The 24089-nt window shown below is 45.7% G+C and overlaps 1 protein-coding gene across 1 annotated transcript; it reads right to left on the bottom strand.

The window, feature by feature from the left end:
- Positions 1-4175: 4175 nt before the first annotated feature.
- LOC123765765 (tubulin alpha-1D chain) lies at positions 4176-23823 on the bottom strand. Its single transcript, XM_045754495.2, has 9 exons — positions 23690-23823; positions 17290-17512; positions 16448-16612; positions 15672-15808; positions 12255-12454; positions 9922-10096; positions 7643-7795; positions 6609-6772; positions 4176-5966 (listed from the first exon to the last, which is right to left on the bottom strand). Exons 1-9 carry the CDS (start codon positions 23690-23692, stop codon positions 5828-5830), a joined length of 1359 nt encoding a protein of 452 aa, XP_045610451.1. The 5' UTR covers positions 23693-23823; the 3' UTR covers positions 4176-5827.
- Positions 23824-24089: the final 266 nt, after the last annotated feature.

The following is a 24089-nucleotide window of genomic DNA, read 5'->3' as shown; positions in this document are numbered from 1 at the left end:
TATCTCAGTGACTGGTTGGTTTTTGCTCCCAGTTGGTTCACTTGTCAGCTGGCCAGTGATCTGGTTGTTTTCCAGCTCACAGGGCTTGGGTTCCTGGTGACCTGGTGGAAATCCCATTTAGTTACATTCTGGTTTCAGACTTGGCTGGACACTGTTTGGGACACTGTCAGTTTTGTTGTCCCTGCCTCCAGTGCCTTTGATCTGCCTGCAGCTTCATTGCTGTCAAGTCTTGGATCAGCCCTGGGTGACACGGTTAGTTGAGCAGCTATGCGGGAACTTTGCCTGCAGGGTTTTCCCAATGGGTAGGGTTTGGCTCCAGGCATTCTAACAGTTTCTCCGGTTCCACCCTTTCTGCTGCTCCTGGGACCAGAGACTTTGCACCCTACTCACCCTTCATCAGCTATTGCTTCGCTGGCTTCCTCTTCGTGCTTTTCAAGGTTCAGCCCCATTGCATCATTCACTCCTATCGCACAATGTGTTCACAGATGCCTCGTCTCTGGGGCTTCGTGACAAGCACTCGCCATGCCACCCAGGATTGATGGTCGGATCCATTTCTTTGGGTACACAGTTTGAGTGCAAGTTTGCAGCTGTATAACATGTATGCTCTGTGGAAGATTTGGCTTCCTCCTATTTCCGTGCTTTTGTTCCACTGGCTTTTGTTCCTGATTATTCATTGCTCGAACCGATTCGAGTCACCTCGGTCCCTCCTGTTTAGTTGAGCACTTCGTGTAGCTAGTCTTGTCTTCTTGAGGTTTGGTTCTCCACGCGGTTCACATGTGGGGTGTGTCCAACATTCTCAAAGACTAGTTATGCTTTTGCCCCATTTCCATGAAGTAGACCATCAACAATGAGTCTTTGATGGTGCAGGTTTGCTCTTTTGGCCTTGGTGGGCATTTTGTTCATTTACAAAATTCTTTTCTGGCGAAGAATGGGTTGGCTGGCTTCCAGAAAGGGTCCTTTAGTGATTGATGCCTGCTTAGTTGTAGCTGGGATGTATAATTTGTTGTCCCAGGCTGTTCTTTGCTACTATCTGCAGAATACAGGTTCTGCCCATATTGAAGCATAGAGTTGATTCCATTTTCCTTGGTCTCCTGTTTGAAGGCTTGCATTTCCCTGATGTCCAGCGTCATTAAATCTAGCCAGGCTGCAGCCTCAGGCTCATGATATTTGCAAGTATGACACTTTGGCACGGGTCTTTTCCATCTTGTCCTGGATTAATTTTCAGGTTCGGGTTTGAGCATTCTATCTGGGTTCTAGTAGCTCTGTACTTGGTTGATGTTATTGGTCCCAGTCGGTCTTGTGCTTCTTTTCGCTGTATCTCCTGACCTGGCTTCTCTGTCCTAGTACCTGCCACCTCTTCTTTCTGGCAAGTCTCATATTTTCATTGTCTGTGCTTAGTTTGCTTCAGGGAGCCACCAGGGGGTGTCAGGGGCTTCCCCTAGAAATCCAGAACTGAATGTAATGAAATGCCTCTTTCTGGTTCAGTGCTAGATGTTGGCTCCCCAATTCCTGCCATTCCCTCCACGTTCACCAGTTCGTTGGTGGGTTGTTCATCAGCTTCAGAACTGGCCAGGAAAGCTGGCAATGGGCTGGGGCCAGGCCAACTGGTGGCTGCTGTCAGTACTAAGGTGGACGAGTAAATTTTGAGTGAATATCGTTTCATTTGAAATCTTTGCAAAGCTGTTTGCTGGTTTCGAGGCTTTCACAATTTTCTGGGAATTCTCCAGTTGTGTGTAAAGTCTTGCTTCCTTTCTGGATGCTTTTCCAGTGGGTCAAATTGTCACTGTGCATCTGTGAGGGGACCAGGTTCTGGCTCTGGTTCCCAGTAGGCCAAACAGAACTCTTACAACTGATTTATTGCCCCTTTAGATGAAGCAATCTTAGCCACCGGAGCTTTACCAGAAAGAGGCATTTTATTATAGTCATCACTCGTTATTCTGGGTTCCTAGTCATGATGGTGATGCCTCCAATAGCCTTGACATTGCTGCTAACGAAGCTGTCACATCTCCCAGAAGTGAATGGTATCTTCCAAACTCCATGTATGGTAGAATTTCTGGCTGAGGTACTGTTAAACATATCATGGTAGTGGGTAATGCATGTATTTTGGGCGTCCGGAAATTTGTCTCGCACCGTGTTGTATCCTATGATTTTCAGGATCAGAAGTTTTGCTTTCCCAGTATTCTTTAGTTTTACATCCCTTTTACATCTTTTACATTAAGGGTTTTTAGTTACATCAAACAAAGATTAGGGAAAGGATAGGTCCATTAAAAACTGAGACAGGTCAGATAACGGATAATGACGAAGAGATTAGTAGTATTTTTAATAAATATTTTATCTGTATTTACTAAAGAGAATTTAACACTATGCCTTCAGCCTAACCAGTCTGTGGGTTGGGACGAGGACAGGTTGACTAGTTTAGCAGTTACCAAGGAGGATGTTATTAAACAAATAGTAAAGCTCAAACCAAACAAATTCCCAGGGCTGGATGAAGTGTTTGCCTAGGTGCTTAAAGAATGCAAAGAGGAGCTTTGCGAGCCACTGTCTACTATATTTAATAAATCAATAATCAGGCAGAGTGCCAGAGTCATGAAAGGTTGCTAATGTGGTACCAATTTTTAAGAAAGTTTGACGCAAGTGATCTATCTCCTATCAGCCAATTAGCTTAACGTCTATTGTGGGAGAGTTACTCGAATTGATAATTGCAAATAATATTCATCTTCATCTTGAAAAACAAATTAATAAATGATTCGCAACATGGTTTTACAAATGGCTGTTCATATTTAACAAATTTGCTATCTTTTTATTCCAGCATAGTTGAGGCAGTTGATAGTAAGGATTGTGATGTGTACCTTTACTTTAGCAAAGCTTTTTATACAGTGCCACATGAAAGACTGATTAAAAAGATAGTCTCATGGTATTGGGGGTGCTATATTATGTTGGATTAGGGCATGGCTATACCAAAGGAAACAGAGTTAGTATAAATGGGGTTAAGTCAGAGTGGGAAAATGTTGTAAGTGGAGCGCCTCAAGGCTCTGTCCTGGGACCCATGTTGTTTATAATATATATAAATGATTTAGATTCAGGTTTGAATGGCAACATTTGCAAATTTGCTGATACAAAAATCGGCATGGAAATAAACACGGAAAAAGACTCGCTATCACTTCAAGTCGATCTACATAGGGTTTTATAATGGTCAAAAGATTGGCAGATGCAGTTTAATGCTGATAAATGTAAAGTTTTGAGGCTAGGTAATGATGATAGATTTACAAGATACGAGCTAGATGGTTGTCGAGATTGCTAAAGGGATGTGGGAGTTATGATTAGCAAGAATTTAAAACCAAAAGATCAATGCATGAAAGTTCGTAATAAGGCAAATAGGACACTGGGATTTATTAATCGAACCATTAGTAGCAAGGCAACTGTTCTTCAGCTATATCTTGCTCTGGTTAGGCCCCATTTAGATTATGCAGTTCAGTTTTGGTTGCCGTACTATAGAATGGATATAAATTCACTTGAACGTGTTCAGTGTAGGATGACGAAGTCAATTCCCCAAATTAGAAATCTTTCATATGAAGAAAGATTAACAAAGCTTAAATTGCATTCACTGAAAAGGTGAGGAGTTAGGGGGTGACATGATTGAGGTTTACAAGTGGATGAATGGACATAACAAAGGGGATATTAATATGGTATTAAAAGTATCAACACGAATCAATGGGTACAAATTGGATAAGTTTAGATTTAGGAAAGACTCGGGTAAATACTGGTTCGGTAACAGGGTTGTCGATTTGTGGAACCCATTACCGCATAACGTGGTGGAGGTGGGGTCCCTCAATTGTTTCAGGCATGGGTTGGACATGCATGTGAGTGAGATTGGGTGGCTATAAATAGGAGCTGCCTTGTATGGGACAATAGGCCTTCTGCAATTACCTTTGTTTTTATCTTCCCTAAACAAACGTTTTTGCTAAATTGATACCACTGACATCACTTACAGTGTCATTTTGCATATGTATTGTCATCTCAAATGTTATCTTGTTCTTGCCCACCTCTTGTCAAAGAACCATCGTGGTATGTTCAAATCTCTCTACAGCAACCATTCCTGGGTCCTGGTTTAAATATACTTTCATAAATGGTAATAATACTGATAATATTAAACATGGTTGACAAATAAAAATGCATTTAATTCTGATTTGTTTTATTGTTTGCCAGTGTCATCTTTTTTTCCTTCCTTTTTTTTTTGTTTGTTTTTGTTTTTGGTAAACTTTTTACAGTTGCGCTTGCATTGTGTGCCAGGGGGGGGGGGGAGGGGAGGGTTAGGGGTTACCTTGAAAGACCAGGTGAAGTAATCATATGGCATTACACATTTGAATAATGTTCCAGTGGGCACTATATCCAAGAATGATGTTGGTTCGACGTTGATTCGGCATTGAATTGGTGTTGCTCTTTAATATTGTGCCCACTAGGATAGTGCATTTTAAGACAGGATGGATTTATTAAGTCAGGTTAGGTCACAGTAAGTCAGAACAGGCCATAAAGTCAGGTTACATAATATTGTAGTAAGTTTCTTAAAAGTTACAGTAAAATCAGCTGTGAAATTGAAGATGGTTAAGTCATCATGTAAAGATGTTACAAAAGTCAGAGATTATTAACTATTTAGTTAAGCTGGATAATATTTATCTTGATACCATACAGTATTTAACAGGGTTAGTTGGTCCTATTATGTCAATTTTTCACAATTTGGATAGATCGTGTAAATCTGGTCATGGTTCTCGGGCATAGCTCTAACCAAGCAAGACCAGATAGAAATCGAAGCCAAACTTCCCTGTTGTATTAATCTCGATATGTCTGATTATTGTTTTGGCACAAAAATTACCATTTCATTTCAAAACTGCAAAACTGCTTTAATTAACCACTGTTGCACAAGCTTTATTGAATTCAGTTATGGATTCCAACATTACTTCATCATTTGGCACAAAAATTGACTTTGGCACAGTTATGTGTGGGTTTGATCCTAATGTCCAGATCACACTATAGTGACTTCAGTCCCCCCTACTCTACAACAGCGGAGGTCAGACAAAACGGCACAAGAGCCAATGGAGTTCAACCGAACTCCCCAGACGAGCAGATCAACACAAGCTTTTTGCCTTCTCCTACTCCCTCTGGGATATTAATGATCTAGAATTCAAGTATTTATAACTAGCAACTTGCATTCGTTTAACCCTTCTCTGGTGGAGAAGCGAGACACTAAATCCCAAATATTAGGAAACTGTTTTCTGTTACTACCAACTCTAAACGTAAAGTGTCAGTTTTTCTATTTTTTTGTTTTTGACATGGTGGTTTGGCACAGTCATGTTCCTTCATGAAGTTGGAAGATCAAAAAGATGAACCATTGTGAAGGATGAGAGTGATAGTTCAACAAGCATCTGACAGATGACCCAGAGATACAATTCGAACCAATTTCACAAAGGAGACAACAAAAGTCCCTTTGAGTAGGAAGTACTTGATCCAATGGTACCGAGTGCTCTAGTCACTATAGCACGTATTGTAGTTATGGACATTTATGTCAGTGCATGGGGCTGTCATACTAATATTTGTCACGAGAGCTGCTGTGATTGTTGTTAAAAGTCAGGGGGAGTATATTTTTGAGTATTTTAGGGGATTGGGGGGGGGGGATGCTGTGGCAATTGTCTGTTTTGGGGAAGTACCTTGGCAGCTATCATAATTCAGAGGGGGGGGGGTGCTATGGCAGCTATCTTAGTTGGAAAGAAGATAGGTGCCATGGCAGGTATTGTAGTTTTAGTGAAGGGGGGTGAGGTGCTATGGAGGATGCCTAGTATTCCTGCCCCTCCTCCTCTTCGCCTTCACCCTCAGCAGAGTCAAGTCCCACCTCCTCATAGTCCTTCTCGAGGGCCGCCAAGTCCTCTCGTGCCTCTGAGAACTCGCCCTCCTCCATGCCCTCACCGACGTACCTACAAAGATCACATGTTATTTATACTGTGTCACAAGTCTACACTTACCACCAGAGACAAAATTTAGTTAACCACTTTACCTCTTCCCCCCCCCCCCCCCCCCAATGTCATGGTTAATCTTTTTAAACAAATCCTGCCCAACTTAACAAAATACTTCATAAGTCAAAATTTTGTTTCATATTGTGTGTGACAATGTTCAATGTTGGTACAATACAGATTTTAGATCTTACTGGACACGACAAGAGTCCAAACATCTCCAAAAATCTATCCTCTAGCGCTGGCTAAATGCTCTTAAAGGGCCATCTTCCCAGCTTTTTCAAAATTTGCGAACTCTTGTATAGATTGTTTGTTTACGATTGATCGATTCTTGTTTACGATTGTTAATGTAATCTGCTCAATGAAAAATTATTCTGATATAACAAGGCATCCAAGAATAACAAATTTAACATTATCAATGTTTTCAAATTTTATCAAAGTTGCACAAACTTCAAACAAAGTTATCAACTTTAATAAAAGTTGATTCAACGTTGTATCAACGTTATTGATGGTTTGAAATGTACCCAGTGTGAATATTTTTAAATCAGTAGGCTCAAAATCTATTAAAAAGCGTCTTGAGTAAGGGTTGAAGCACGAGTTACTCACCAATGAACGAAAGCTCGTTTGGCATACATTAAGTCAAACTTGTGGTCGAGACGAGCCCACGCCTCGGCGATTGCGGTGGTGTTAGAGAGCATGCAGACGGCGCGGGCCACCTTGGCTAGGTCCCCTCCAGGAACCACCGTCGGGGGCTGGTAGTTGATGCCTACCTGCCTCACACAAACATAATTAATGAAACTGCAGCAGACCTATTGGCAGTACGAGCTCTGTGCCAATAGGGACTGTTCCTATTTCCTCAATGTTCATGAGAAAATTAGACACGTTCGTACAAGAAGTAACAGACTGTGTTGTTGTAGATATGTGGACCTGCAGGATGCTGTAAGAAACAATCTATTGAACCAAGTTATCATTTCAAGCTAGGGCCCCAGGATGGGCTTGGGAGTAGAAGAACTCCCAGACCCCACTAAAAGGTACATTGCAGGTCCTGTTTATATCCACCCAAACCACTATTTGTCTAACCTCTTGTTGAAACAATCCACCGATCCCACTATTATGACATCCGGTAATTTGTTTAATAAATCAACAACTTTCTTCTCAAACTAGTATTTACCCAGGTCTTCGATATAAATTGGATCTATTTAGATTTATCAATATCTCTCTTAGTTTATTATGAACCTCAGTCGTCCTGTGGGCTTGACAGAGGTTAGTCACATAATGAACATATCAATTGTGACACTAGCTCTCCACATATGTCAGTTGCTTAATTTAGAAACTGTACTTGTGGTCGATCTCGAACCCATTGTTGATGTGACGACTGATACTGAATGTTGTAACTAGCTCATCAAGATTGTAACTTGCTTAGCTAAATGAATTGTGGGGTTCAGTCCCTGAGCCCATTATGTGCCTCTGTAACCCTTTCCACTACCGCCCACAAGATGGGTATGGGGTGCATAATAAATGAACTAAACTAACTATTCTCTAGAGACTCCTCTGGGGTCCACAGGAGGGTGTATATATTACCTTGCTTAAAGAACATGAGGAGTGACTATGTACACTCATCATTGGAGACAGCTACCCACCTTGAAGCCTGTTGGGCACCAGTCCACGAACTGAATGGTCCTTTTGGTCTTGATGGCGGCGATGGCAGCATTGACGTCCTTGGGCACAACATCGCCCCGGAAAAGGAGGCAACAGGCCATGTACTTGCCGTGGCGAGGGTCACACTTCACCATCTGCAAGGCACCACATATTGTGCGATTCAAATTGTGTACAGATCATCTGACAACATGTCGTCAACATGTCATACAGAATGTCATGCATATGGCCAACACAAGATGGTTCTTGTTCCAGAAAATGAAATGTTTTTGTTAAAGTTTTAGCTACTCAGGATGAAGTGTCCATGTAGCACGGGCTATGGTGAGCCCGTAATGGAAAATGAAAATAAAAGTATGGTTATATTTCAGCTGGAGTGCAGCTTAGTGCCCACGTGGGGAGGGAGGTGGGGTGCAGCCTAGTGCCCCCGTGGGGAGGGAGGTGGGGTGCAGCCTAGTGCCCCCGTGGGGAGGGAGGTGGGGTGCAGCCTAGTGCCCCCGTGGGGGAGGGGGTGCTACCAGGTGCCCAGGTGGGGAGGGGGTGTGCAGCCTAGTGTCCACCGGGGGTTCAGTTTAGTGTCAGCTGGTGTAAACTGTGTTTACCATCAGGTGAAAAAGTTTCTACCATGATTTACAAACAAGATTAAATCTAGAACACTAAGCTAGTGCCGGGTAGGGGCGGGTTGGAGTAGGTGGGGTCTAAACCCTGAGAGAAGTATGCACCCTTTACGTTACTCAACCGTCCGGAGGCATGACGGCTGAGTAGACAGCGCTCGGAGTTCGTAGTCCTAAGGATCCGGGTTCGATCCCTGGCGGAATGGAAACAAATGGACAGAGTTTCTTTCATCCTAATGGCCTGTTCACCTAGCAGTAAGTAGGTACCTGGGAGTTATCTGCTACGGGCTGCTTCCTGGGAATGTGTGTGTGTGAAAATTAGGATTAAGGACTTGCCCGAAACGCTGTACGTGCTAGTGCCTGTACAAGAATGCAACAACTCTTGTATATATGTCATAACAAAAACTTACGTCTCTATAAGCCAACTCGGCCTAACCTAACTTGATGAAAGCAAGAGAACATTGTGTGTTTTATATGAAGTGTGACGTCAGTGGCGTCATAATGTTCATGCCGGCTGTGGCAGCTACCGTCCACAGTCTTCAGGTCCTACCGTACGCGGTCTTCAGGTCCTACCGTACGCGGTCTTCAGGTCCTACCGTCCACAGTCTTCAGGTCCTACCGTCCACAGTCTTCAGGTCCTACCGTCCACAGTCTTCAGGTCCTACCGTCCACAGTCTTCAGGTCCTACCGTCCACAGTCTTCAGGTCCTACCGTCCACAGTCTTCAGGTCCTACCGTCCACAGTCTTCAGGTCCTACCGTCCACAGTCTTCAGGTCCTACCGTCCGCAGTCTTCAGGTCCTACCGTCCGCAGTCTTCAGGTCCTACCGTCCGCAGTCTTCAGGTCCTACCGTCCGCAGTCTTCAGGTCCTACCGTCCGCAGTCTTCAGGTCCTACCGTACACAGTCTTCAGGTCCTACCGTACACAGTCTTCAGGTCCTACCGTACACAGTCTTCAGGTCCTACCGTACACAGTCTTCAGGTCCTACCGTACACAGTCTTCAGGTCCTACCGTACACAGTCTTCAGGTCCTACCGTACACAGTCTTCAGGTCCTACCGTACACAGTCTTCAGGTCCTACCGTACACAGTCTTCAGGTCCTACCGTACACAGTCTTCAGGTCCTACCGTACACAGTCTTCAGGTCCTACCGTACACAGTCTTCAGGTCCTACCGTACACAGTCTTCAGGTCCTACCGTACACAGTCTTCAGGTCCTACCGTACACAGTCTTCAGGTCCTACCGTACACAGTCTTCAGGTCCTACCGTACACAGTCTTCAGGTCCTACCGTACACAGTCTTCAGGTCCTACCGTACACAGTCTTCAGGTCCTACCGTACACAGTCTTCAGGTCCTACCGTACACAGTCTTCAGGTCCTACCGTACACAGTCTTCAGGTCCTACCGTACACAGTCTTCAGGTCCTACCGTACACAGTCTTCAGGTCCTACCGTACACAGTCTTCAGGTCCTACCGTACACAGTCTTCAGGTCCTACCGTACACAGTCTTCAGGTCCTACCGTACACAGTCTTCAGGTCCTACCGTCCAGTCTTCAGGTCCTACCGTACACAGTCTTCAGGTCCTACCATACACAGTCTTCAGGTCCTACCGTACACAGTCTTCAGGTCTTACTGCAGAGTGGAGCTACAGTATACCTGATTAGCGGGTTCGAAACAGGCGTTGGTGATCTCTGCGACGGAGAGCTGCTCGTGGTAGGCCTTCTCTGCGGAGATGACGGGGGCGTAGGTGACCAGCGGGAAGTGGATGCGAGGGTAGGGCACCAGGTTGGTCTGGAACTCCGTCAGGTCCACGTTCAGGGCGCCGTCGAACCTGCATCACCACATTAAAACATGTTACAAGACACTCGCTTCACCACACATCCGGACTACAACCTCATCGCTCACACATAGGATACGAATTAACCTAAAATTAACCGAGCCTAACCTATTGATATTTACGGCTAAGATAGTCAGAAAACGAGCTGTGTCGAACCGTCTTTTATACCATTTGACCACTCCGCCTCATAAATGCATACATATATGTATATATAATAATTATTAATTATAAATGCATATGCATCACTAATTTATCCTCAGGGTAAAGCGATTACCATGAAACACCGAACCTATTCTCACACCACCTCCATAGTTCTCTTGAATGCAGGCGGGAGATATATATAATAATTTACACGTGGAAATTATGACGGGGCTGGTCCTAAACCCAAACCTGCACACAGATATAACACCACACAAGACCAGAAGGCATGGCAGGATGTGCAGAATACCCCAGTTTGAAAACAGGTGCAATAGGTACTCAGAGAGAACTCTATCAAAATCAGAAGTCCGAGACTGTTCAACATGCTTCCACTACACATAAGGGGCATAACTGGCCGACCCCTCACAGTGTTCAAGAGAACTTGATAAACGCCTCCAAAAGATATTTTATCAACCAGGCTGTGATTCATACGTCAGGCTGCGAGCAGCCGCGTCCAACAGCCTGGTTGACCATCCAACACCCAGGATGCCCAATTGAGGACCGGGCCATGGGTACGTTGAACCCCAAAATTATTGCAAGGTTACTGCAAGGTAAGGTAGTTATCTAAATATTTGGGATGGTCTGAAAGGATATTACGGTTTCAATAATAGTTTACTTGTAAGTGGCAATTGAACCTTTGTCCTAAACAAAGAATATTCAAAATTTATAACTTTATTGTATTATAAGTTGTTGTTGAAGTTCTCGGTGTACAGCTGTAGATCTTGTAGATCTGAGGCAAAGTGAAATTGACACCAGTAATTCCATCTATCATCATACTATCATGCAAGAGGAGCCACACATCTATGGATCATCCAATAAAATCAGCAGACTTCTAGATGTTACTACTGCTCGGCTTAGACTCGGTTACAAGTATCTCTGGGAATTCTCATTATCTGCCGATGTAGACCTGACCAAATGTAAACTGTGTCAACAGAATTATTCGCACACCCTCCGTCACTATGTGATGGAGTGCGAAAAGATACGTGAATTTAGAGACAATTCTATAACAAATGTTCCAGCGATGTGTAAATATTTCATTCAAAATGATCTGCTACCAGAATTTTAGCCAATTATCCCCAGTTTGCTAACTGTAGATAGTAACTAAGTGATTGTAACCTATCCACCGCTGCCCACTGGATGGGGGGCGGTGTGCAGGACAAACATCAATTGTGACACTAGCTCTCCACATATGTCAGTTGCTTAATTTAGAACCTGTACTTGTGGTCGATCTCGAACCCATTGTTGATGTGACGACTTATACTGAATGTTGTAACTAGTTCATCAAGATTGTAACTTGCTTAGCTAAATGAATTGTGGGGTTCAGTCTCTGAGCCCATTATGTGCCTCTGTAACCCTTTCCACTACCGCCCACAAGATGGGTATGGGGTACATAATAAATGAACTAAACTAACTAATAAGTTGTTAGCTTAAAATACAAAAGAGCCTATGCTTAACTCTGTTTCTGAGAAAGGTATGAAGATTTTTTTTCCCATGTCCAGGCTGGTGTGACCCGTGGCAGTACACTAGACTGAGCGAAGTCCAGTAAATGGCTCTGTTCCCTTATTTATTATTATAAATTTATTTTTATGTTAGAGTAAAAGAAAATAATGAAAGTTATTAACAGAAACAATCTCAAGGCTCTTTGTGCACGAACTGTGGCTCTGCTGCTCCTGCCATGCTTAACCCTGTGTCGCCTCCACCACACACCTGTAGCAAAGGGGCCTCCACAACCCCACACACCTGTCACAAGGGGGCCTCCACAACCCCCACACACACCTGTCACAAGGGGGCCTCCACAACCCCACACACCTGTCACAAGCGTCCCACTCTAACCCACACTTCTAGCAAGGGGTTCACAAGGGCAGCTCCCAGCAGACACACTCACCCAGCAGACACACTCACCCAGCAGCGAGTGTAGTACTGGCTGCCAAACTCGGGTGACGGGAAGCAATACCTGAGGGAGGCGGTGATGGAGGAGACGATCTGGCCAATAAGACGGTTGAGGTTGGTGTAGGTGGGACGTTCGATGTCTAGATTCCTCCGACAGATGTCATAGATGGCCTCGTTGTCGACCATGAAGGCGCAGTCAGAGTGTTCCAGGGTCGTGTGGGTTGTGAGGATGGAGTTGTAGGGTTCCACAACCGCTGTTGCCACCTGTGATACACAGAGCCGTCTGTCAGTCATCACCCGCCCTGACCTCACCCACAATACACACCACAGCCGTCTGTCAGTCATCACCCGCCCTGACCTCACCCACAATACACACCACAGCCGTCTGTCAGTCATCACCCGCCCTGACCTCACCCACAATACACACCACAGCCGTCTGTCAGCCATCACCCGCCCTGACCTCACCCACAATACACACCACAGCCGTCTGTCAGTCATCACCCGCCCTGACCTCACCCACAATACACACCACAGCCGTCTGTCAGCCATCACCCGCCCTGACCTCACCCACAATACACACCACAGCCGTCTGTCAGTCATCACCCGCCCTGACCTCACCTACAACACACACCACAGCCGTCTGTCAGCCATCACCCGCCCTGACCTCACCCACAATACACACCACAGCCGTCTGTCAGTCATCACCCGCCCTGACCTCACCCACAATACACATCACAGCCGTCTGTCAGCCATCACCCGCCCTGACCTCACCCACAATACACACCACAGCCGTCTGTCAGCCATCACCCGCCCTGACCTCACCCACAATACACACCACAGCCGTCTGTCAGTCATCACCCGCCCTGACCTCACCCACAATACACACCACAGCCGTCTGTCAGCCATCACCCGCCCTGACCTCACCCACAATACACACCACAGCCGTCTGTCAGTCATCACCCGCCCTGACCTCACCCACAATACACACCACAGCCGTCTGTCAGCCATCACCCGCCCTGACCTCACCCACAATACACACCACAGCCGTCTGTCAGTCATCACCCGCCCTGACCTCACCCACAATACACACCACAGCCGTCTGTCAGCCATCACCCGCCCTGACCTCACCCACAATACACACCACAGCCGTCTGTCAGCCATCACCCGTCCCGACCTGAGCCATAACACACACCACAGCCGTCTGTCAGTCATCACCCGTCCTGACCTCACCCACAATACACCACAGCCGTCTGTCAGCCATCACCCGCCCTGACCTCACCCACAACACACCACAGCCGTCTGTCAGCCGTACCATCGGTAAATTTGCAACTATTGCTGTTCAAACCTGAATCTAAATCATTAATAATTTATAAATTATGAAAAACAGAGGTCCCAGGACAGAGTCTTGAGGCGAGTTACAACATTTTCCCACTCTTACTCAACTTCATTTATATTAATTCTTTGTTTCCTTTGGTATAGCCATGCCCTAATCCAACTTAATATAGCACCTTCCCCCCATACCATTAGCCTCTATCTTTTTAATCAGTCTTGCATGTGGCACTGTAACAAAAGCTTTACTAAAGTCAAGGTACACAACATCACAATCCTTACCACTATCAACTGCCTCAACTATGCTGGAATAAAATGATGGCAAATTTGTTAAATATGAACGGCCATTTGTAAAACCATGTTACGACTCATTCAATAATTTTTGTTTTTCAAGATGAAGACGAATGGTATTTGAAATTATCGTTTCAAACAACTTTCCCACAATAGACGTTAAGTTAATTTGCCGATAGTTTTATGAAAGTGATCTATCTCCTTTCTTGAAAATTGGTACCACATTAACAACCTTCCTCGACTCTGGCACTCTGCCTCACTAATGATTTATTAAATGTAGTAGACAGTGGCTCGCAAAGCTCCTCTTTGCATTCTTTAAGCACCCTGGCAAACACTTCGTCTGGCTCTGGGGATTTGTTTAACTTAAGTTTTACTATTTGTTTAATAACATCCTCCCTGGTAACTGCTAAACTGGTCAACCTGTCCTCTTCACCACTCACAGACTTGTTCAGCTGAAGGCATAATGTTTAGTTCCTCTTTAGTAAACACAGAGAAAATATTTATTTTAAATACTAATCTCCGTCATTATCAGTTATCTGACCTGTCTCAGTTTTTAAATGGACTTATCCTTTCCCTAATCTTTGTTCGATATAACTGAAAAAACCCTTTAGGATTTGTCTGTGTGCCCTGCTATGCAAATTTCTTAGTTTCTTTTTGCCCTCCATATCTCTTTTTTAATATTTCTAACCAGTTGTACGAATTCCTGTTCAAAACCGACTTCTCCATTCTTAATCCTTTTGTACCAAGCTCTCTTTCTACTTTAAGGTTCTTCAGATCCTTTGATATATATTTCAGGTCATTATTATTCGATTTATTCAATTTGTATGGTATACTACGTTCCTGTGCTTTGCTTAGAATATTTTTAAATAAGTTATATTTTGAATCCAAATCTAAATCCTTTTTTACGTCACCTATCGCTGGGTTCACGTCTCGCTCCAAGACCGGCCCCCCCCCCATGCCCAAGACTTTCAAGTCTAGTACCTGTACACCCAACAAATTTCTTAAGCCATCAAAATCAGCTTTTCGGATGATGGCTGAAAATTATAGCAAATTTATTAAACATGAATGACCGTTAGTAAAACCATGTTAAAAACCAGATTAATAAATGATTCACAAGATGATGACGAACGGTATTTACAATTATCGATTCAAGTAACTTTCCCCACAATAGACTTCCACACATTTTCATCCTCATATATTTCAACCTTGTGCTTCAAACTTACACTATCTTGTAGTACTCACTTCCCCCAAAATTAGTACTCAAGACCAATTAAGTACTTAATATTTACCAGTGTAAACACTTATGTCAATTTATATTGTAGATATAAAACCTTGCTACAATGTACCTTTTCATCTCGCCTGATATGCTAGATTAAGGACCTGTCCGAAATGCTTATGGGTGTTGGTGCTTTTGCAAGAATGAACAAATATCACTAATGTAATCTCACCAACTTATTGAACCTTCTTGTAAATAAATTATTATTATTATTATTATTATTATTATTATTATTATTATAGACGTTAAGCTAACTGACTGCCGATTGTTTGACGCAGGTGAGCTATCTCCTTTCTTGAAAATTGGCACCACATTAGCAACCTTCCACGACTCTGGCACTCTACCTCACTAATGATTTATTACAAAGGGTAGACAATAGCCAGGATGTATTAAACAGGAATACCGTCTGTCTCAGGGAGGCAGACCATACTGCTTCCCTGAGAGGCCCTCTCACTTATTTTATAACTTTCCTATTTTATAACTTATAACTTGGACGAGGAAATGAATGTTAATAAGCGTCACCAGAAGGCGGGAGTTATGAGAGAGCGACTATTACAGCACCAGGAAAGGGGTCGGAAGACTCACCTGAGGGGCGGGGTAGATAGCAAATTCTAGCTTGCTCTTCTTGCCGTAGTCTACCGACAGTCGCTCCATGAGGAGGGAGGTGAAGCCGGAGCCAGTGCCACCACCAAATGAGTGGAAAATAAGGAATCCTTGTAGACCTGCGGCGGAGCAGCGGGGCGAGCCCGCACCACGTTAGAAAAAGGTAAACAGCTAAAAAAAATGGAAATTAAAGTCACCCCTGAACATTTTCTATGATATCTTGAGACGTTTACTTAAATCTTAAACGCTCGACGTGGCTACATAGTCACATTATTATTATTATTATTATTATTATTATTATTTAAATCTTAGGGTCACATAATATTGTGCTGCTACCCGATTCTATATGAGGGATTGCCGACTATAAATCAAAATGCTGCTACGAGTTCACCTAATATCCCCAGCTAACAGGATACAAACCCAGGCCAAAGCGCTCTCGAAACCCCAGGAGAGTGCCTTACCACTACACCATGGGGGCTGCTAAAATATATAGTTGGAGAGTGTCGTACCTCTTGTTCACAGTCTGGTGTTTGAACTGTCATCACTGGGAGAGTCATTACCTGCAGCCACCTGCCGTAACTATCACAGTCTAATTCTGGCGATTGTAATGTCTTACTGTCTGATGCTTGGGTATGGGGTCCACTACCACCCACAGGACAAGTATGGGGTCCACTACCACCCACAGGACAAGTATGGGGTCCACTACCACCCACAGGACAAGTATGGGGTTCACTACACAACACCCTCACTACACCCACCTGTGCACTGGTCAGCCAGCTTGCGGACCTTCTCCAGGACGACGTCGACGATCTCCTTGCCGATGGTGTAGTGGCCCCGGGCGTAGTTGTTGGCGGCGTCCTCCTTGCCGGTGATGAGCTGCTCCGGGTGGAAGAGCGCCCGGTAGGTTCCCGTCCGCACCTCATCTGTCAGCACAGGCACCCAGCTGCAGTGGTGATTGGTCGATGATTGATAAAGATTAAGCCACCCAAGTGATGGCACGGGCTTGAATAGCCCGTAATACAGTGGTGGGCACACTAACGTAATTGTAGGTGGGACCCAAGGCTGCAGTGGTGTGGGGGAGACACTTGTATATCACTTGTGCTCTGCCCCTTAACCCATTATGCTCTAGATCACCCTAGACTCCATTTATGCTGCTCTAGATAAGACCACCAGGAGTCCCCACAGTGGGGCTGGTAACTGACCCACCCTGGGAGATAACCCCCACCCTGGGAGGTGACCCCCACCCTGGGAGGTGAGCATTTAGACTCTATACTCCCCCCCCCACTCCCTCCCAAACATGCATCACTATACTTACATGCTCCAAGAGTCTGGTTCACTCTAAATCTCGCTGGTAAAAAACTCATTGATATAATTACTTCCCAGCCGGTAACCTACCCGCTCTCTAACCTTCAAACAGCAAATTCTATCCCTCGCCAACCGATATTATATATATATCTCACACACCGGTATTCTGCATCTATCCTACTTTCCAGATGATATATCCTGCCTGCTCCTCAACCGGTATCCTGCTCCTCCCCCAACTGGATATCCTTCCTCCCCCGCCCCTACCGGTGTGCCCCGTCCGCCCCGCCCCTCTCACCTATGACAGAAGGCTCCAGGTCAACAAAGACAGCACGAGGGACGTGCTTGCCCGAGCCCGTCTCGCTGAAGAAGGTGTTGAAGGAGTCGTCACCGCCGCCCACCGTCTTGTCTGAGGGCATCTGGCCGTCGGGCTGGATGCCATGCTCCAGGCAGTACAGCTCCCAGCAGGCATTACCGATCTGCACGCCGGCCTGGCCCACATGCACGCTGATACACTCACGCTGTCGACAAGAAATGACGACAATGATGCTGAAAATTGGACATCCAACCCAATGTGAAAGTAAACGGAATTGACAATGTTTCGGTCCATCTTGGACCATTGCCTAGCCGCGTAATTATCTAAAAGGCGCCGCCAATCCGGAAAGACTATGGAGCAGGCTGGAAGAGGTGGCACCACTGGGTGTGTCAGCTGTGCCTGGTGGAGGAGGGAACGCAAGAGCTCATCAGCACTGAGGTGTACAATAGGATAATTCCAGGGTACACTATGGGTCACTCATAGTTAATTGGGGTTTAATCTTTTATCCTTGGTGATTAGGCCCTAGAAACCCCATATAGAGGACATTATCAGGTGGGGAGTTTAACGGGCAAATCATTTCAAATGATAACGCACGTGTCCTAAGGACAGAAGCCACGCTTCTGTCCTCTTAGCGTGGACAGAAGCCTCGCGAGAGCTAAAAGGTTAAAAACTAACCTTTCGGTCCACGCACACTAAGCTGACTCTTGTCGGAACGCCACAATTTAACAGCAGCTTAAAACTAACCATTAACTCCTTATACGCGACGTTTGGTTCATCCTACAGCGCCGGGTCTGGGTACCCAAGATGACCCACCACACATACATCAGTCGCTGAAGCTTCAGCGTTCAAAGCTCGGCATATCACCCATTGAAAATAAGTAAAGGGCGTTTCATCCCCATGGACTAATAATTTGTTTTTAAATAATAATAAATGTTGATTCAGGTAAAAGTACATACATAAAAAATGAGTTACAAACATAATGTTGGATTAATAGACAGAGTTTGAACATGCAGCGCCTGAAGCCACTAATACGCACAGCGTTTGAGGCAACCTGTCCCCGGGGCACATACATCACTGGAGTTCGACCTCTCCTGGGATGGGGGGAAGGGGACTTCGCAGGGAACAAGAGCCGCCGCATTGTTGTTGCTGGAGTGAATATAATACACTACAGGCGCCTAGACCCTGACCCACACCCTAGAGTGGTGGCCAGACTGAGGTTCGCCTGGACCCAACGTAGAGCGCTATGCGTGATAGTGGCTTGACAAGAATATAAAATCATCAGTGCTATGTACTCTCTTAACCCCCATTGTACCTTCTTGTATATATATAAATAAACAAATAAATAATAAATATATCAGAGTCAACTTGATATAACAGTACTCTCTACCAGGGTCAAGAGTCACCAAGCCTTTACTCTTCCACTTACGACACCTGTACATCTCTCCTCGGTCATGGGCGCAGAGTTTGTGTATATTAAAAGTTTAAGAACTTCCGAGCTTCACAATCCAAGGTTATAAGTCTTTAAATCAACCTTATAGCTCTCCAGACCTCAATTACTGTTTAATTAATATAAACTATTGAGGAAAGGAGAACAGAACCTACGTCCCAGGACGTAGGTTCGAACCCTCGTCACGGCCCTTGTGGCTTTGTTCAGAGGAGCACAGGTTTCGTAGTGGACCCCCAAATGCTTGATAAATCAGAATGTCGCATTTTCAAATACAATTTAATATGATCTCAACCTCATTTGAGTATGTATATTTATATATATAATTTTCAGACTCTTCATACGTCAAAACTATACTTGAAACAATCCAGTGATCCTGGGTTTTACGGAACATATTTCCGGGTAACATAAGTGAACACCCCGCGCCTCACCCCCAGTGTGCCCCCGGGTCATAGTGGTGGGGGCGCCACCGAACTCGCTTTGTACTCACCTAGTTGTGCTTGCGGGGGTTGAGCTCTGGCTCTATGGTCCCGCCTCTCAACCGTCAATCAACTGGTGTACAGATTCCTGAGCCTACTGGGCTCTATCATATCTACATTTCAAACTGTGTATGGAGTCAGCCTCCACCACATTACTGCCTAGTGCATTCCATCTGTTAACTACTCTGACACTGAAAAAGTTCTTTCTAATGTCCCTGTGGCTCATTTGGGTACTCAGTTTCCACCTGTGTCCCCTTGTTCGCGTCCCGCAGTGTTGAATAGTTTATCTTTATCTACCCTGTCAATTTCTCTTGAGAATTTTGTAGGTATTGATCATGTCCCCCCTTACTCTTCTGTCTTCCAGTGTCGTGAGGTGCATTTAACGTAGCCTTTCCTCGTAACTCATGCCTCTTAGTTCTGGGACTAGCCTAGTGGCATACCTCTGAACTTTTTCCAGCTTCGTCTTGTGCTTGACAAGGTACGGGCTCCATGCTGGGGCCGCATACTCCAGGATTGGCCTTACATATGTGGTATACAAGATTCTGAATGATTCCTTACACAGGTTCATAAAAGCTGTTCTGATGTTAGCCAGCCTCGCATATGCCGCAGATGTAATTCTTTTGATGTGGGCTTCAGGAGACAGGTTTGGTGTGATGTCAAGTCCTAGATCTTTCTCTGTTCGTTTCATGAAGGACTTCATCTCCCATTCGGTATCCTGTGTCTGGTCTCCTGTTTCCACCGCCTAGTTTCATTACCTTACATTTACTCGGGTTGAACCTTAGTAGCCATTTGTTAGACCATTCATTCATGCAGTCTGTCTAGGTCATCTTGTAGCCTCCTGCTGCCTCACCACCAGTGTTCCCTCCTGGTCAGAGTGGTGGGAGGGGTGGGGGTGGGGGGGTGGGTCTTAAGCCTCAAACTTCATAATACAAAGAGCCATTAAATACAGCTTACAAAATATGCAAAAAAGTACGTCCCTTTGTGAGTGACAATAATATTTACTCTTTTTGTCGGGGACAGGAAGCCTGTGAATATATAATTTAGGCTTGCATTTAGCCCCCCCCCCCCCGCCTCCCTTAAGGTTACTACTGGCCTCCTGGATGCAACCCACAACAGCTGTCTAACTTTCGGATGCCTATTTACTGCTAGGTGAACAGAGGCATCAGGTTAAAATAAAAGTTCCCAACCGTTTCTACCCTGCCCGGGGATTCAGCTAGGGCTTCCTCGAGTGTGGGTTGAGGAAGTAGTCCACTGTGCTACAGATCCCCACAAGACCATTTTCTTGTTAGTGTTGGAGTTTTTCAAAGACTTTTACCATTGTGTCCATCCAATGGCAATTCAACGCCGAATCTACGTCAAGAGCGTTGATTCGACGTCGAACGAGCGTCACTCTTTCATATTGTGTTTACTGGGAGGACTTTGGACGGCCAGATCCACCGTCGAAGCCATCCAGACACCACCGTCGAAGCCATCCAGACACCACCGTCGAAAGGGTTGTGGTGGAGCAGCCGGAAAGAGCGGGAAGGTGTCGCCTGTCGTGTATAGTTACAAAAGGCTCTAAGCGGCCGCGTGCAGTAATGACTAAACAACTTGACAACTTAAGTCCTCCATTACCTCACGTGCACTCTAGTTAGGTCCCTCTTAAAGGGGCTGGGATGGTACAAAGGGCGGGACCCGAGCTGGGAGGTGGAGGGAGGAGGAGGCAGCCACCCCCTCCTGAAGCCATTGATTTTGCCATTACTCTCAGTCGCCCCTCCATGTCTCCTTCCTGTTTCCCTTCCTCCCTTGTCTCTCTTTCTTGCTTCCATTATCGTGCATTATCACTCCTTAGTACAGCGCTCGTCAGCCACTTGGGGTTTACGGTAGAGCGACGGTCTCGCTTCATGCAGGTCGGTGTTCAATCCCCAACCGTCCACAAGTGGTTGGGCACCGTTCCTTCCCCCCTGTCCCATCCTAAATCCTTAACCTGATCCCTTCCATATGCTATATAGTCGTAATGACACTAGCTTAGCGCTTTCCTCTGATAGTTCCCTTCCTCTTGGGTACAGCAGAGACTAGAATTTATCGAGCATTTATGCTACTAGTTACGAAACCTGTATATCTTTATTTGAGCATTGCGGCTTTGTTTACATTAATGATACAGTTTATGGGCTGGGGAAGTTCACAACCCGCGGTTATTATAGTTATAAACAACCTAGTAGTGCTTCCCCGGTCAAGCTGTTTAATGAGTGTAAACAAAGCCGCCATCATTGAGTGAAGATGTCTCGGAATTCACGTATCTTTTCGCACTTCTTTAACCAATGTTCCAGCGATGTGTAAATATTTCCTTCAAAATTATCTGCTACCAGAAATTTTAGCCAAATATCCCCAGTTTGCTAACTGTAGGTAGTAACTGAGTGATTGTAACCTATCCACCGCTGCCCACTGGATGGGGGGCGGTGTGCAGGACAAACATATCAATTGTGACACTAGCTCTCCACATATGTCAGTTGCTTAATTTAGAAACTGTACTTGTGGTCGATCTCGAACCCATTGTTGATGTGATGACTTATACTGAATTTTGTAACTAGTTCATCAAGATTGTAACTTGCTTAGCTAAATGAATTGTGGGGTTCAGTCTCTGAGCCCATTATGTGCCTCTGTAACCCTTTCCACTACCGCCCACACGATGGGTATGGGGTACATAATAAATGAACTAAACTAAACTGAGTGAAGATGTACACGGCCAGCATTATGTAAGCATTTAGTTCACTTACGAAACATTTACATCTTTCTTCAATAATTGGGGTTTAGTATATATTTATTAAACAGTTTACGAGCACCGAAGCACTGCCTGAATTTACCCGCGGGCCACTAACACTGGTGGCCTCGACGGGGACAACAAACCGGCTACGATCGAGGGTCATAACATAGTAACTTTATGGGTGCAGTTTTGAAGCTCTTAAACTATTAAATAAATAAAAATAAATCCGCCATGCTTAAGAAAAGATGTACAGGTTTCGTAGGCGATGGCGTAAATACTTCATGAATCCTAGCCGGTCGGTCAAGCTTCATCCCTCAGTACGAAGTGGACACCGAGCTCTCCCGCGCCGCGCGCGTACACCCCCAAGAGTACACAGGGAGCCAGCGAACAGCACTGAACTACTGAACCACCGCGCTCTGGTAACAGTCCGTCCTCCTACGGTTTCCCAACGTCAAGAAACTGTCGTGCTAAAGTGAACCTAACCTAACCTACCAGAGGACCCAAAACAGAAAACCGGACATTATGTCAATTTCGCGAGCCGCTTATATTTTCTAGTACGACGATTTTTGGCTTTAGGTAAAGTATACGTCAAAATGCGACGTTCTATCAGGAGGCCGGGTTGAGAACCAGAGATGAAAGGTGCTGCCGAGAACTCTGCCTCCACCGGGAGGAGGCAGGAGGCCTGGTCGACGACCAGGCCGCGGGGACGCTAAGCCCCGGAAGCACCTCAAGGTAAGGTAACCGGCACAACAAGTACTGTCGGTCACCGTGTACTGAAAATGCTGCCATTTCTTTACCTTGGAAACTTTGGGAGATTGTACAGAACCCGTACACGTAGTGCAGGTTCTGTAGCAGAGTGGTCTACATAGTCAACATACCCGAGGCACCAGGGTTCAATCCTCGGGTAGGACAGAAACGATTAGGCAAGTTTCCTTTCACCTGATGGGACTGTTCATCTAGCAGTAAGTAGGTACCCAGGAATTAGACAAATGTGGTGGGGTTGCATCCTAGGAAAGATGGCCGCCCTACCAGCAAGAAACGTCCACCAGACGGCACAGCAGCAGCCACCAGCGTCAGGCTAGACTTCCATTACCTGTAGGAGGTGGCTGCAGGTGAAGCATCTGCCTGTGTTGCTTCACCTCCCGCTGGGAGCACATTGGGTGCAACCAGCACTCAGCACTCCTGGTGTAAACCGAGCAGGAGCTGGATCTTACAATCCAATTTTACATTAGTGAATATCCAGTCACTAGACCGTTCAAACGTACCAGTATAAGGCATCCGGAGCTGCCCAGTTATTTCACACACTCGTGTTCGCAAGGTTGTCCTCATAATCCCAATATTGGCAGTGCTGGAAAACGTACGTCCCCGATGAGAGACAGAGAGAGAGAGAGAGAGATGGGGATCTTTCTACTACACAGCCCGTGACACAATGTAACCCCCGTCCTACAGCTGATGTACTTTAAAACAACTGACGGCACCAGGAAAACCGGTTGTGACGTGATGAAGACAACGGATTGCTCGGTGTTACCAACTGCGTTTGGTCGCTTCACCACTTTTGGGTCAGCAAAACATGGACGGAATCCACTGGAGCTAAGCCATGAGGCTTCCATCCCAGTAGGCCTACCCAACTTCACCAGAAACACGCATTACGACGTTGCGAACTCGTCCCCAAACTGGCCCACAGATATCAAAGACGAGCCATGAACACCCACTCACCATTGTGGCTTAAGGAGGAGGGGGTTGAGAACACGGAAGACGAAGGTTGACAGGAGCGAGCGATGGGTCTCCCGTACGACGTCCAGTCCCGGTGTGGTACAGCAGCCACACCCACACACATATATATATACCCCCGCCCCCCCCCCCCTCGCCGCGGTGTGTCGCCCCGCCCCCCGCCCGCCCGCCCACCCACCCACCCACCCACACACACACACACACACACACACACGCCTAAAATTTGCCCCACCCAATTCCCCTCGTTCCCCCTCCCGGCTGCTCTCTCCCCTCGCGCAGCCGCATGCAGGGAAAGTTGGGAGGGGCCACAGAGGAGAGAATAATCCAGAAACGACGACAGACAGACGTCAAAATGCACAGTAGTCCAGAAAGACACATTGACGTA

This window comes from Procambarus clarkii, chromosome 37 (assembly GCF_040958095.1).
Source record: "Procambarus clarkii isolate CNS0578487 chromosome 37, FALCON_Pclarkii_2.0, whole genome shotgun sequence".
Taxonomy (NCBI): domain Eukaryota; kingdom Metazoa; phylum Arthropoda; class Malacostraca; order Decapoda; family Cambaridae; genus Procambarus; species Procambarus clarkii.
The sequence above is the reverse complement of the archived record's forward strand: the minus strand, read 5'-3'. Positions and strand labels throughout refer to the sequence as shown.